The following is a 15,980-nucleotide window of genomic DNA, read 5'->3' on the forward strand; positions in this document are numbered from 1 at the left end:
GCAATAACAAAGAAAAAAACAATTAGCAGCGCTGATAGGTAATATAGTATAAAATATAATAGGAGGATTGGGTGCTGATATGTAGTAATTTAATCAAATTTGATCATTAACACAATAATAAAACAATATAAAATAGATTACATAATAAGTAAAAATATTTGCTAAAAATGGGGGATCACAATAAATCTGCCTGCTTTCTGTGTAGTCCGTTCCCAATAGATATAGACTGGATAGTGCACAAATGAATGAACAGCCCTGGACTAACGGCGCAGTCTAAGGGTTGATGATTAGTTACCACAGTTTTAGCCGCTGGAGGAAATAGAGTCCCTTCAAGTTGTTATTATGGGTCCTCACTGCATCGCGGTGTCTCCTTATTTGCCAAGGAGTGGTGGTAGTTCAAATGGGTGGACTGTTCAAAAAGTCCTACAGTTAGGCACAATGTCCAGTCCTGGTCCGGATACACGTGGCAGCAGGCTTCCAGTAGGTGATGGCCCCCAATGGCTTGGTCCCTGACGCGTTTCGCTGCAGGTCCTGCAGCTTTTTCAAAGGTGGTTTGTGTAGGTGAAAAGACAGGGTTTATATACTGTGTCTAATGATCAGATCAATAACAGCTGTGCACCCAATCCTTCCTATTTTACCAATAACAATATAAAACTAATCGAATATAGCAACAAAATCAAAACCTAGGACAGACTCAATATTATTTATTATAAAACGTATGTTTATCTTAAAGAAAATGATTTTATATTCAAGCCTTAATATCAGTTCAGCTTATCTTGGAATTGCTTCCGGGTCAGAGATTCTTCGTTATACAATTTCTATTTCATATATACATTCAAATCAGAGTACTTCTTAAATCTAACTTAACATAGTACAGTCAGCAATCGCTTTTGTGTTTTGGTTCGATTGAGAATGATGTCATTATAGCGTTACATATGTTGAGAGAGCAAACACTTTAGGTATTAGTAATTAGTTCCGGGTTGCGGTTACATCATTTCCGCTTGATGGACCGCAAACCACGGCCTTTCAATAGGTACAAGAGAGGCTGTTTTTCCTCCGTTCTAGCGGAGTTACGTAGCCGGAACTTCCGGGTGCGGCGTAGTATGTCATAGTGCGTCATTTCCGGTAAATGAAACGCAAGCCGCGGTCACTATGAGGAAGTGTCAAATTATTTCTTGTATGCCCCGCTGATAGGTGTAGTGTAAACTATCTATTCTTATGGCGCTTTTGGGGCCAAAATACTGATCTTAACTATATTGCTCTTGAAAGCATTCCTCAGCGTGAGGTGACTATTAATATGTACTGACATTGATCTCATGAAGGTCTGAAAAAGAAAACCCTGTCAAACATTGGTTCAATTGTATTTACAGTTTCTAAAAAAAGTTGCATACATAATTATCCATTAGTTAGTGAAAGCTAGAGACAAATCAACCTATTATTTTATAATCTATTAATAAGATAACTATTTAATATTAAATCACAGCATTTAATTCTACAGATTCATTGAGGCCGTCTGGAAAGATCGTATTCATCCGATACATCCAAAATACCTCCTGCTTACATAATTTGATGAATCTATCACCACCTCTTGAGGTATGAGGTACAGATTCGAGCCCTACTACTCTTAAACACTTTGGATCTCCATTGTGAGCTATATCGTAGTGTTTGGAGACACTATGTGTTTGTATTCTTTTTAGGATATTCCTCCTATGTTCTAGAAATCTAGTTTTAAGGGGTCTGGTTGTGCGACCTATATATTTTTTCCCACATCCACTTATTAACATGTATATGGCATACGATGTATTACAGTTAATAAAACTGCTAATTTCAAATGAGGTCTCTTCTGTATTATTTGGAGAGATCTTCTTTGTTCGATTTAATATGTGGTTACAAGTTATACATCTATTCATCCCACATTTGTGACAGCCCTTTGTTCTAGGTTGTTGATAATTTTTTAGCCAGTCCCCTTTAGTAGTACCTTCTTCTCCACTTTCTTTGATGTTCTTAAGGTGACTAGGAGCCAGTATATTTTTCAGGGACTTACTCTTGCGGAAAATGAACCTTGGTTCGGAGGTTAATATAGTGGATAATTGAGGATCATGTTTAAGGATCCCAAAATTTTTGGAAACAATCTTCTTAATTTCTGAATGTGACCTATTAAAAGTAGAGATGAATGCTACCTCATCTATTTTATCTCCTTTTCTTTCTTCCTTAGTTTTAATTTTTAATAATTCATTCCTGTCTTTATTTCTAACTTCTGCAAGGGATGTTCTAATAAGTTCAGCTGGATAACCTCTGTTAAGAAATGCCTCCGACATAGATCTTGCTTGATTGTCAAAGGAGGTGAGATCTGAACAGTTCCTCCTGAGTCGTAATAGTTGGCTCTTTGGGATGCTTTTTTTCCAGGGTATATAATGACTGCTCTTAAAATGTAAATATGAGTCAGTACCCACATCTTTAATGAAATTAGTAGTCGATATTTGATTATCTCTGATCTCGAGGGAAATATCAAGAAAATTCGTCTTGTGAGGGTGATAAGAGTGAGTGAACGATAAATTATACGAGTTGGAATTTAAGTGAGTGACAAACGATAAAACTGAATCCGCATCACCATCCCAAATAATAAACAAGTCATCTATGTATCGGCCATAGAGAACCAGGCTCGCGCCGAAGCCGCCACCCCACACGAGCAGGTCCTCGACCTCACCCATGTAGAGATTGGCGTAGCTGGGCGCGAACCTGGTTCCCATGGCCGTACCCATCACCTGAAGATAGTGCTCATCCAAAAACAAAAAGTGATTGTGTGTTAATATGAATAGTATTGAGTCCAAAATGAACTGCTGATGTGGAATAGTAAGATCTCCATCGTTGGTGAGTTTATTGGCTATTGCCTTAATACCTAGATCGTGTGGGATATTGGTGTATAGACTTTGAACGTCAAGAGTGAGGAAACCATAAGTGTCTTTCCATTTAACATCTTTAATCAAGTTCAAAAAGTGAGTTGTGTCCTTAATATGTGACTTGAGCATAGAAACTCGTGGCTGTAAAAAAATATCTACGTAGTGAGAAAGATTAGATGTGAGGGAACCTATACCGGAAATTATGGGACGACCAGGGGGTGCAATGAGTGACTTGTGAATTTTAGGAAGGTGATAATAGGTGGGGACTGTTGGGTGTGAATTATATAGAAATCTAAATTCTTCCCTGGAGATCAGATTGTTACAAGCTGCCCCATCAAGAAGGCCGTATAGCTCGGAGAGATATTCAGAGGTAGGATCCTTTGTAAGGATTTTATAAAACTTGACATCCTTTAACTGCCTGTTTGCCTCCTTAATGTAGTCAGATCTATCTTGTAAGACAAGTCCCCCCCCCCTTATCAGCTTGCTTGATTATAATTGAGCTATCTTTCGTTAGCCTATGCAGGGCTTTTCTCTCCCATTTGTTGAGGTTATCTGATTTCTGCGAATTGGTGGTTTTAGAACACAAAATTTTAAAATCTTCCAGGGTCGTTTTATAAAAGCTGTCAATACTTGACCCCTTTGTTTTAATTGGATAGAATTCAGATTTTATCCTCAGTTCTTTTCTCCCATTAATATTAAATAATGGTTGGGTTTTTAAGGGGACATCACTAGTATTTTCTTCTAAAAGGTCTGTAAGGGCCTCTAAAGCTAGAGTATCTTCTCCATCAAGAACAATGGGAAAGGCTTCATCAGCATTCTTCAATAATTTTTGTTTAGCAAAAAACTTTTTTCTGCATAAAGTCCGAACAAAGCGGTTCAGTTCTACAAAAAGGGTAAACATATTAGGAGGTGCTGAAGGGGAGAATTTAAGTCCCTTATTAAGGACTTGAATTTCATTATCTGTCAGTTTCTTTGTAGACAAATTAAAAATGCACTTTTTATGTGTAGCCTTCTTACTCCTTTTTAGTTTCTTACTGGCCTCCTTCTTTCCTCCTCTTCTTCCTCGAAACTGATATTTCTTCTTTTTCTCCCTGTTTCTTTTTGCCACTCCCTGTCCTGATCCTGTAATCTTCTCTTTCGCTGCTCTAAAAAACTGCTAGTAGTCAGGGAGCTGTCAGGATGTGATTTAGGCCTTGCTCCGAGATCACTATTCTTAGGTGTGGGAGAAATTCCTACATCTACTTTCTTAGTGGGTGATCTATGTTCAAATCTTTCTTGGGGATCTTTATTGTAGTATCTCCTCATCCTCTGTTGGGATCTTGGAGTATCTACTCGACCTCTTCTGTCTGGTCTATATTGTGAGACAGATTTATTATAGTTGTTAGGTGGTTCTCTAAAATTAGAGTTTTTAAATTGTTTAAAGGTTCTTACATTGTCTGTTCTATAGTCTTCCACATCTCTCTGGAACTTTTTACACTTGGTCTCTAAAATTGTCTGCTCAAATTTATTTACTCTCTCTGTAACTGCCATGTCTCTCTCTTTAAATTCGCTGCTTTGACTATGTGGCTCAAGTTTCTCCTTTAAGTTTCCAATCTCTGATTCTATTATTTTTAGTTTCTCTGTCCTATAATCAATTACAATTCCCATAAGGGTTAATGAACACCGATCAAGTGTAGAGTCCCATCGTTTTTGGTACTCCACATTATCATGAAAAATAGAGGGTTTAGACAACCTAAGACCCCTCGGTATGATTTTTCTGTCAATGTATTTCTGCATATTGATCGTGTCCAACCAATGTCTTACTTCTGATTTTAGAAGGTCTTCTAATTTAAAGAAGTCTTCCTTTAAATCATCACGGCTTTCCGCTTTATTTGTAAAAGGGGTCTCCCATTTAGAGAGATAACCCTGTCGCCTATTGAGTCTGTCCGAAAAGTTTGAGAAACAGCCCATGCTGCCCAATCGAGACTATGTGTAGTAGCAAAAGGATTGATCTATCAAGTATGATAAATAGATCGGGCGCTCGTAGGTGCTGTTGCTCAAAAAGCTGCTGCTACAAGAATTGGGTTAGTCACCCCCAATATATAAATAACAAAGAAAAAAACAATTAGCAGCGCTGATAGGTAATATAGTATAAAATATAATAGGAGGATTGGGTGCTGATATGTAGTAATTTAATCAAATTTGATCATTAACACAATAATAAAACAATATAAAATAGATTACATAATAAGTAAAAATATTTGCTAAAAATGGGGGATCACAATAAATCTGCCTGCTTTCTGTGTAGTCCGTTCCCAATAGATATAGACTGGATAGTGCACAAATGAATGAACAGCCCTGGACTGACGGCGCAGTCTAAGGGTTGATGATTAGTTACCACAGTTTTAGCCGCTGGAGGAAATAGAGTCCCTTCAAGTTGTTATTATGGGTCCTCACTGCATCGCGGTGTCTCCTTATTTGCCAAGGAGTGGTGGTAGTTCAAATGGGTGGACTGTTCAAAAAGTCCTACAGTTAGGCACAATGTCCAGTCCTGGTCCGGATACACGTGGCAGCAGGCTTCCAGTAGGTGATGGCCCCCAATGGCTTGGTCCCTGACGCGTTTCGCTGCAGGTCCTGCAGCTTTTTCAAAGGTGGTTTGTGTAGGTGAAAAGACAGGGTTTATATACTGTGTCTAATGATCAGATCAATAACAGCTGTGCACCCAATCCTTCCTATTTTACCAATAACAATATAAAACTAATCGAATATAGCAACAAAATCAAAACCTAGGACAGACTCAATATTATTTATTATAAAACATATGTTTATCTTAAAGAAAATGATTTTATATTCAAGCCTTAATATCAGTTCAGCTTATCTTGGAATTGCTTCCGGGTCAGAGATTCTTCGTTATACAATTTCTATTTCATATATACATTCAAATCAGAGTACTTCTTAAATCTAACTTAACATAGTACAGTCAGCAATCGCTTTTGTGTTTTGGTTCGATTGAGAATGATGTCATTATAGCGTTACATATGTTGAGAGAGCAAACACTTTAGGTATTAGTAATTAGTTCCGGGTTGCGGTTACATCATTTCCGCTTGATGGACCGCAAACCACGGCCTTTCAATAGGTACAAGAGAGGCTGTTTTTCCTCCGTTCTAGCGGAGTTACGTAGCCGGAACTTCCGGGTGCGGCGTAGTATGTCATAGTGCGTCATTTCCGGTAAATGAAACGCAAGCCGCGGTCACTATGAGGAAGTGTCAAATTATTTCTTGTATGCCCCGCTGATAGGTGTAGTGTAAACTATCTATTCTTATGGCGCTTTTGGGGCCAAAATACTGATCTTAACTATATTGCTCTTGAAAGCATTCCTCAGCGTGAGGTGACTATTAATATGTACTGACATTGATCTCATGAAGGTCTGAAAAAGAAAACCCTGTCAAACATTGGTTCAATTGTATTTACAGTTTCTAAAAAATGTTGCATACATAATTATCCATTAGTTAGTGAAAGCTAGAGACAAATCAACCTATTATTTTATAATCTATTAATAAGATAACTATTTAATATTAAATCACAGCATTTAATTCTACAGATTCATTGAGGCCGTCTGGAAAGATCGTATTCATCCGATACATCCAAAATACCTCCTGCTTACATAATTTGATGAATCTATCACCACCTCTTGAGGTATGAGGTACAGATTCGAGCCCTACTACTCTTAAACACTTTGGATCTCCATTGTGAGCTATATCGTAGTGTTTGGAGACACTATGTGTTTGTATTCTTTTTAGGATATTCCTCCTATGTTCTAGAAATCTAGTTTTAAGGGGTCTGGTTGTGCGACCTATATATTTTTTCCCACATCCACATATTAACATGTATATGGCATACGATGTATTACAGTTAATAAAACTGCTAATTTCAAATGAGGTCTCTTCTGTATTATTTGGAGAGATCTTCTTTGTTCGATTTAATATGTGGTTACAAGTTATACATCTATTCATCCCACATTTGTGACAGCCCTTTGTTCTAGGTTGTTGATAATTTTTTAGCCAGTCCCCTTTAGTAGTACCTTCTTCTCCACTTTCTTTGATGTTCTTAAGGTGACTAGGAGCCAGTATATTTTTCAGGGACTTACTCTTGCGGAAAATGAACCTTGGTTCGGAGGTTAGTATAGTGGATAATTGAGGATCATGTTTAAGGATCCCAAAATTTTTGGAAACAATCTTCTTAATTTCTGAATGTGACCTATTAAAAGTAGAGATGAATGCTACCTCATCTATTTTATCTCCTTTTCTTTCTTCCTTAGTTTTAATTTTTAATAATTCATTCCTGTCTTTATTTCTAACTTCTGCAAGGGATGTTCTAATAAGTTCAGCTGGATAACCTCTGTTAAGAAATGCCTCCGACATAGATCTTGCTTGATTGTCAAAGGAGGTGAGATCTGAACAGTTCCTCCTGAGTCGTAATAGTTGGCTCTTTCTTGATATTTCCCTCGAGATCAGAGATAATCAAATATCGACTACTAATTTCATTAAAGATGTGGGTAGTGACTCATATTTACATTTTAAGAGCAGTCATGATATACCCTGGAAAAAAAGCATCCCAAAGAGCCAACTATTACGACTCAGGAGGAACTGTTCAGATCTCACCTCCTTTGACAATCAAGCAAGATCTATGTCGGAGGCATTTCTTAACAGAGGTTATCCAGCTGAACTTATTAGAACATCCCTTGCAGAAGTTAGAAATAAAGACAGGAATGAATTATTAAAAATTAAAACTAAGGAAGAAAGAAAAGGAGATAAAATAGATGAGGTAGCATTCATCTCTACTTTTAATAGGTCACATTCAGAAATTAAGAAGATTGTTTCCAAAAATTTTGGGATCCTTAAACATGATCCTCAATTATCCGCTATACTAACCTCCGAACCAAGGTTCATTTTCCGCAAGAGTAAGTCCCTGAAAAATATACTGGCTCCTAGTCACCTTAAGAACATCAAAGAAAGTGGAGAAGAAGGTACTACTAAAGGGGACTGGCTAAAAAATTATCAACAACCTAGAACAAAGGGCTGTCACAAATGTGGGATGAATAGATGTATAACTTGTAACCACATATTAAATCGAACAAAGAAGATCTCTCCAAATAATACAGAAGAGACCTCATTTGAAATTAGCAGTTTTATTAACTGTAATACATCGTATGCCATATACATGTTAATATGTGGATGTGGGAAAAAATATATAGGTCGCACAACCAGACCCCTTAAAACTAGATTTCTAGAACATAGGAGGAATATCCTAAAAAGAATACAAACACATAGTGTCTCCAAACACTACGATATAGCTCACAATGGAGATCCAAAGTGTTTAAGAGTAGTAGGGCTCGAATCTGTACCTCATACCTCAAGAGGTGGTGATAGATTCATCAAATTATGTAAGCAGGAGGTATTTTGGATGTATCGGATGAATACGATCTTTCCAGACGGCCTCAATGAATCTGTAGAATTAAATGCTGTGATTTAATATTAAATAGTTATCTTATTAATAGATTATAAAATAATAGGTTGATTTGTCTCTAGCTTTCACTAACTAATGGATAATTATGTATGCAACATTTTTTAGAAACTGTAAATACAATTGAACCAATGTTTGACAGGGTTTTCTTTTTCAGACCTTCATGAGATCAATGTCAGTACATATTAATAGTCACCTCACGCTGAGGAATGCTTTCAAGAGCAATATAGTTAAGATCAGTATTTTGGCCCCAAAAGCACCATAAGAATAGATAGTTTACACTACACCTATCAGCGGGGCATACAAGAAATAATTTGACACTTCCTCATAGTGACCGCGGCTTGCGTTTCATTTACCGGAAATGACGCACTATGACATACTACGCCGCACCCGGAAGTTCCGGCTACGTAACTCCGCTAGAACGGAGGAAAAACAGCCTCTCTTGTACCTATTGAAAGGCCGTGGTTTGCGGTCCATCAAGCGGAAATGATGTAACCGCAACCCGGAACTAATTACTAATACCTAAAGTGTTTGCTCTCTCAACATATGTAACGCTATAATGACATCATTCTCAATCGAACCAAAACACAAAAGCGATTGCTGACTGTACTATGTTAAGTTAGATTTAAGAAGTACTCTGATTTGAATGTATATATGAAATAGAAATTGTATAACGAAGAATCTCTGACCCGGAAGCAATTCCAAGATAAGCTGAACTGATATTAAGGCTTGAATATAAAATCATTTTCTTTAAGATAAACATATGTTTTATAATAAATAATATTGAGTCTGTCCTAGGTTTTGATTTTGTTGCTATATTCGATTAGTTTTATATTGTTATTGGTAAAATAGGAAGGATTGGGTGCACAGCTGTTATTGATCTGATCATTAGACACAGTATATAAACCCTGTCTTTTCACCTACACAAACCACCTTTGAAAAAGCTGCAGGACCTGCAGCGAAACGCGTCAGGGACCAAGCCATTGGGGGCCATCACCTACTGGAAGCCTGCTGCCACGTGTATCCGGACCAGGACTGGACATTGTGCCTAACTGTAGGACTTTTTGAACAGTCCACCCATTTGAACTACCACCACTCCTTGGCAAATAAGGAGACACCGCGATGCAGTGAGGACCCATAATAACAACTTGAAGGGACTCTATTTCCTCCAGCGGCTAAAACTGTGGTAACTAATCATCAACCCTTAGACTGCGCCGTCAGTCCAGGGCTGTTCATTCATTTGTGCACTATCCAGTCTATATCTATTGGGAACGGACTACACAGAAAGCAGGCAGATTTATTGTGATCCCCCATTTTTAGCAAATATTTTTACTTATTATGTAATCTATTTTATATTGTTTTATTATTGTGTTAATGATCAAATTTGATTAAATTACTACATATCAGCACCCAATCCTCCTATTATATTTTATACTATATTACCTATCAGCGCTGCTAATTGTTTTTTTCTTTGTTATTTATATATTGGGGGTGACTAACCCAATTCTTGTAGCAGCAGCTTTTTGAGCAACAGCACCTACGAGCGCCCGATCTATTTATCATACTTGATAGATCAATCCTTTTGCTACTACACATAGTCTCGATTGGGCAGCATGGGCTGTTTCTCAAACTTTTCGGACAGACTCAATAGGCGACAGGGTTATCTCTCTAAATGGGAGACCCCTTTTACAAATAAAGCGGAAAGCCGTGATGATTTAAAGGAAGACTTCTTTAAATTAGAAGACCTTCTAAAATCAGAAGTAAGACATTGGTTGGACACGATCAATATGCAGAAATACATTGACAGAAAAATCATACCGAGGGGTCTTAGGTTGTCTAAACCCTCTATTTTTCATGATAATGTGGAGTACCAAAAACGATGGGACTCTACACTTGATCGGTGTTCATTAACCCTTATGGGAATTGTAATTGATTATAGGACAGAGAAACTAAAAATAATAGAATCAGAGATTGGAAACTTAAAGGAGAAACTTGAGCCACATAGTCAAAGCAGCGAATTTAAAGAGAGAGACATGGCAGTTACAGAGAGAGTAAATAAATTTGAGCAGACAATTTTAGAGACCAAGTGTAAAAAGTTCCAGAGAGATGTGGAAGACTATAGAACAGACAATGTAAGAACCTTTAAACAATTTAAAAACTCTAATTTTAGAGAACCACCTAACAACTATAATAAATCTGTCTCACAATATAGACCAGACAGAAGAGGTCGAGTAGATACTCCAAGATCCCAACAGAGGATGAGGAGATACTACAATAAAGATCCCCAAGAAAGATTTGAACATAGATCACCCACTAAGAAAGTAGATGTAGGAATTTCTCCCACACCTAAGAATAGTGATCTCGGAGCAAGGCCTAAATCACATCCTGACAGCTCCCTGACTACTAGCAGTTTTTTAGAGCAGCGAAAGAGAAGATTACAGGATCAGGACAGGGAGTGGCAAAAAGAAACAGGGAGAAAAAGAAGAAATATCAGTTTCGAGGAAGAAGAGGAGGAAAGAAGGAGGCCAGTAAGAAACTAAAAAGGAGTAAGAAGGCTACACATAAAAAGTGCATTTTTAATTTGTCTACAAAGAAACTGACAGATAATGAAATTCAAGTCCTTAATAAGGGACTTAAATTCTCCCCTTCAGCACCTCCTAATATGTTTACCCTTTTTGTAGAACTGAACCGCTTTGTTCGGACTTTATGCAGAAAAAAGTTTTTTGATAAACAAAAATTATTGAAGAATGCTGATGAAGCCTTTCCCATTGTTCTTGATGGAGAAGATACTCTAGCTTTAGAGGCCCTTACAGACCTTTTAGAAGAAAATACTAGTGATGTCCCCTTAAAAACCCAACCATTATTTAATATTAATGGGAGAAAAGAACTGAGGATAAAATCTGAATTCTATCCAATTAAAACAAAGGGGTCAAGTATTGACAGCTTTTATAAAACGACCCTGGAAGATTTTAAAATTTTATGTTCTAAAACCACCAATTCGCAGAAATCAGATAACCTCAACAAATGGGAGAGAAAAGCCCTGCATAGGCTAACGAAAGATAGCTCAATTATAATCAAGCAAGCTGATAAGGGGGGGGGACTTGTCTTACAAGATAGATCTGACTACATTAAGGAGGCAAACAGGCAGTTAAAGGATGTCAAGTTTTATAAAATCCTTACAAAGGATCCTACCTCTGAATATCTCTCCGAGCTATACGGCCTTCTTGATGGGGCAGCTTGTAACAATCTGATCTCCAGGGAAGAATTTAGATTTCTATATAATTCACACCCAACAGTCCCCACCTATTATCACCTTCCTAAAATTCACAAGTCACTCATTGCACCCCCTGGTCGTCCCATAATTTCCGGTATAGGTTCCCTCACATCTAATCTTTCTCACTACGTAGATATTTTTTTACAGCCACGAGTTTCTATGCTCAAGTCACATATTAAGGACACAACTAACTTTTTGAACTTGATTAAAGATGTTAAATGGAAAGACACTTATGGTTTCCTCACTCTTGACGTTCAAAGTCTATACACCAATATCCCACACGATCTAGGTATTAAGGCTATAGCCAATAAACTCACCAACGATGGAGATCTTACTATTCCACATCAGCAGTTCATTTTGGACTCAATACTATTCATATTAACACACAATCACTTTTTGTTTTTGGATGAGCACTATCTTCAGGTGATGGGTACGGCCATGGGAACCAGGTTCGCGCCCAGCTACGCCAATCTCTACATGGGTGAGGTCGAGGACCTGCTCGTGTGGGGTGGCGGCTTCGGCGCGAGCCTGGTTCTCTATGGCCGATACATAGATGACTTGTTTATTATTTGGGATGGTGATGCGGATTCAGTTTTATCGTTTGTCACTCACTTAAATTCCAACTCGTATAATTTATCGTTCACTCACTCTTATCACCCTCACAAGACGAATTTTCTTGATATTTCCCTCGAGATCAGAGATAATCAAATATCGACTACTAATTTCATTAAAGATGTGGGTACTGACTCATATTTACATTTTAAGAGCAGTCATTATATACCCTGGAAAAAAAGCATCCCAAAGAGCCAACTATTACGACTCAGGAGGAACTGTTCAGATCTCACCTCCTTTGACAATCAAGCAAGATCTATGTCGGAGGCTTTTCTTAACAGAGGTTATCCAGCTGAACTTATTAGAACATCCCTTGCAGAAGTTAGAAATAAAGACAGGAATGAATTATTAAAAATTAAAACTAAGGAAGAAAGAAAAGGAGATAAAATAGATGAGGTAGCATTCATCTCTACTTTTAATAGGTCACATTCAGAAATTAAGAAGATTGTTTCCAAAAATTTTGGGATCCTTAAACATGATCCTCAATTATCCACTATACTAACCTCCGAACCAAGGTTCATTTTCCGCAAGAGTAAGTCCCTGAAAAATATACTGGCTCCTAGTCACCTTAAGAACATCAAAGAAAGTGGAGAAGAAGGTACTACTAAAGGGGACTGGCTAAAAAATTATCAACAACCTAGAACAAAGGGCTGTCACAAATGTGGGATGAATAGATGTATAACTTGTAACCACATATTAAATCGAACAAAGAAGATCTCTCCAAATAATACAGAAGAGACCTCATTTGAAATTAGCAGTTTTATTAACTGTAATACATCGTATGCCATATACATGTTAATATGTGGATGTGGGAAAAAATATATAGGTCGCACAACCAGACCCCTTAAAACTAGATTTCTAGAACATAGGAGGAATATCCTAAAAAGAATACAAACACATAGTGTCTCCAAACACTACGATATAGCTCACAATGGAGATCCAAAGTGTTTAAGAGTAGTAGGGCTCGAATCTGTACCTCATACCTCAAGAGGTGGTGATAGATTCATCAAATTATGTAAGCAGGAGGTATTTTGGATGTATCGGATGAATACGATCTTTCCAGACGGCCTCAATGAATCTGTAGAATTAAATGCTGTGATTTAATATTAAATAGTTATCTTATTAATAGATTATAAAATAATAGGTTGATTTGTCTCTAGCTTTCACTAACTAATGGATAATTATGTATGCAACATTTTTTAGAAACTGTAAATACAATTGAACCAATGTTTGACAGGGTTTTCTTTTTCAGACCTTCATGAGATCAATGTCAGTACATATTAATAGTCACCTCACGCTGAGGAATGCTTTCAAGAGCAATATAGTTAAGATCAGTATTTTGGCCCCAAAAGCGCCATAAGAATAGATAGTTTACACTACACCTATCAGCGGGGCATACAAGAAATAATTTGACACTTCCTCATAGTGACCGCGGCTTGCGTTTCATTTACCGGAAATGACGCACTATGACATACTACGCCGCACCCGGAAGTTCCGGCTACGTAACTCCGCTAGAACGGAGGAAAAACAGCCTCTCTTGTACCTATTGAAAGGCCGTGGTTTGCGGTCCATCAAGCGGAAATGATGTAACCGCAACCCGGAACTAATTACTAATACCTAAAGTGTTTGCTCTCTCAACATATGTAACGCTATAATGACATCATTCTCAATCGAACCAAAACACAAAAGCGATTGCTGACTGTACTATGTTAAGTTAGATTTAAGAAGTACTCTGATTTGAATGTATATATGAAATAGAAATTGTATAACGAAGAATCTCTGACCCGGAAGCAATTCCAAGATAAGCTGAACTGATATTAAGGCTTGAATATAAAATCATTTTCTTTAAGATAAACATACGTTTTATAATAAATAATATTGAGTCTGTCCTAGGTTTTGATTTTGTTGCTATATTCGATTAGTTTTATATTGTTATTGGTAAAATAGGAAGGATTGGGTGCACAGCTGTTATTGATCTGATCATTAGACACAGTATATAAACCCTGTCTTTTCACCTACACAAACCACCTTTGAAAAAGCTGCAGGACCTGCAGCGAAACGCGTCAGGGACCAAGCCATTGGGGGCCATCACCTACTGGAAGCCTGCTGCCACGTGTATCCGGACCAGGACTGGACATTGTGCCTAACTGTAGGACTTTTTGAACAGTCCACCCATTTGAACTACCACCACTCCTTGGCAAATAAGGAGACACCGCGATGCAGTGAGGACCCATAATAACAACTTGAAGGGACTCTATTTCCTCCAGCGGCTAAAACTGTGGTAACTAATCATCAACCCTTAGACTGCGCCGTCAGTCCAGGGCTGTTCATTCATTTGTGCACTATCCAGTCTATATCTATTGGGAACGGACTACACAGAAAGCAGGCAGATTTATTGTGATCCCCCATTTTTAGCAAATATTTTTACTTATTATGTAATCTATTTTATATTGTTTTATTATTGTGTTAATGATCAAATTTGATTAAATTACTACATATCAGCACCCAATCCTCCTATTATATTTTATACTATATTACCTATCAGCGCTGCTAATTGTTTTTTTCTTTGTTATTTATATATTGGGGGTGACTAACCCAATTCTTGTAGCAGCAGCTTTTTGAGCAACAGCACCTACGAGCGCCCGATCTATTTATCATACTTGATAGATCAATCCTTTTGCTACTAATAATAGCAATGCCCCCACACATCTTCCTGTCATATACCTGTTGAACCCCTGTCTGTGTTTACAGGTTGGGGCTGATATGCCGGTGTTCCCAATAGTTAGAATCCCGACGGGAAGAAAAGTATGTTTACCCTACCCCTCAACCCTCCCTTTTAGCAGCCTAATCCTAACCCATAACCCCCCCAACCTGCTGCAGCCTAACTCTAACCCTCCCCAATGGTGCCTATACCTAACCCCACCCCACAGCCTAATCCTCCCCAGGGGTGCCTAACCCTAACCTCCCCAACCTGCTGCAGCCTATCTCTAACCCTCCCCAATGGTGCCTATACCTAACCCCACCCCACAGCCTAATCCTCCTCAGGGGTGCCTAACCCTAACCTCCCCTTCCCGCAGCCTAACCCTCCCCAGCGGTGCCTAACCCTAACCCCCCCCCCCCTTCCCACAGCCTAAACCTAACCCCCCCTCGCAACCTAAACCTAACCTCCTCCAACCCCCCACTTTCACCCTCTGCAGCTTACTTCTCCGGGGGCCCACCACACAGACATCCAGGATCCTGGCGGTCCGTATTCCGGCACCGGGATTGTAATCTTATTCGGAATACCAACACTAGCATTCCAAGCAGTGTCGGACTCCAGTGTAGGTATTTACACTGTCAGGATCCTCACCGGATCCCGTGCTTACTATGTTGCTGATAATGCTAATAATCATAATGATGCACCGACACGTATGACCGGAGACAGTGTACGTCTGAGCTTCCGATGACGTACGTTTCATGTTTGCTTGATCACATTGGTGCCTGGGTTTTAAAATGATATACTTGGTTATAGGAAAACATTTCCTCTCAATACCAATATTATTACACAAGTGCTGAATTGAACATATATGTTTCTTTGTGCCTGTGAGAGCGATCCCACAGTTATACATTATAGGTAGTAACACTGTCTTAACGTGTGATCCGCTATGGGTAGTAACAAAGTGGTCATTGTAAGACATAGTGGTTACCAGAAA

At 38.3% G+C, this 15,980-nt stretch overlaps 2 protein-coding genes across 2 annotated transcripts; one reads left to right on the plus strand and one right to left on the minus strand.

Moving 5' to 3' along the window:
* Nucleotides 1–1,587: 1,587 nt before the first annotated feature.
* LOC134984632 (uncharacterized) lies at nucleotides 1,588–9,980 on the minus strand. Its single transcript, XM_063950176.1, has 2 exons — nucleotides 9,813–9,980; nucleotides 1,588–4,929 (listed from the first exon to the last, which is right to left on the minus strand). Exon 2 carries the CDS (start codon nucleotides 4,848–4,850, stop codon nucleotides 3,924–3,926), a length of 927 nt encoding a protein of 308 aa, XP_063806246.1. The 5' UTR covers nucleotides 4,851–4,929; nucleotides 9,813–9,980; the 3' UTR covers nucleotides 1,588–3,923.
* On the plus strand, nucleotides 4,886–11,968 carry LOC134984633 (uncharacterized). Its single transcript, XM_063950177.1, has 2 exons — nucleotides 4,886–5,053; nucleotides 9,937–11,968. The coding sequence occupies exon 2, from the start codon at nucleotides 10,016–10,018 to the stop codon at nucleotides 10,940–10,942; it is 927 nt and encodes a 308-aa protein (XP_063806247.1). The 5' UTR covers nucleotides 4,886–5,053; nucleotides 9,937–10,015; the 3' UTR covers nucleotides 10,943–11,968.
* The last annotated feature ends 4,012 nt before the right edge of the window (nucleotides 11,969–15,980 follow it).

Source organism: Pseudophryne corroboree (genome assembly GCF_028390025.1).
Source record: "Pseudophryne corroboree isolate aPseCor3 chromosome 3 unlocalized genomic scaffold, aPseCor3.hap2 SUPER_3_unloc_7, whole genome shotgun sequence".
In the NCBI taxonomy this organism is placed as follows: Eukaryota; Metazoa; Chordata; class Amphibia; order Anura; family Myobatrachidae; genus Pseudophryne; species Pseudophryne corroboree.

Coding starts and splice junctions, on each gene's coding strand:
- LOC134984633 (XM_063950177.1), top strand. CDS start 10,016: ATGGGCTGTTTCTCAAACTTTTCGGACAGACTCAATAGGCGACAGGGT.
- LOC134984632 (XM_063950176.1), bottom strand. CDS start 4,850: ATGGGCTGTTTCTCAAACTTTTCGGACAGACTCAATAGGCGACAGGGT.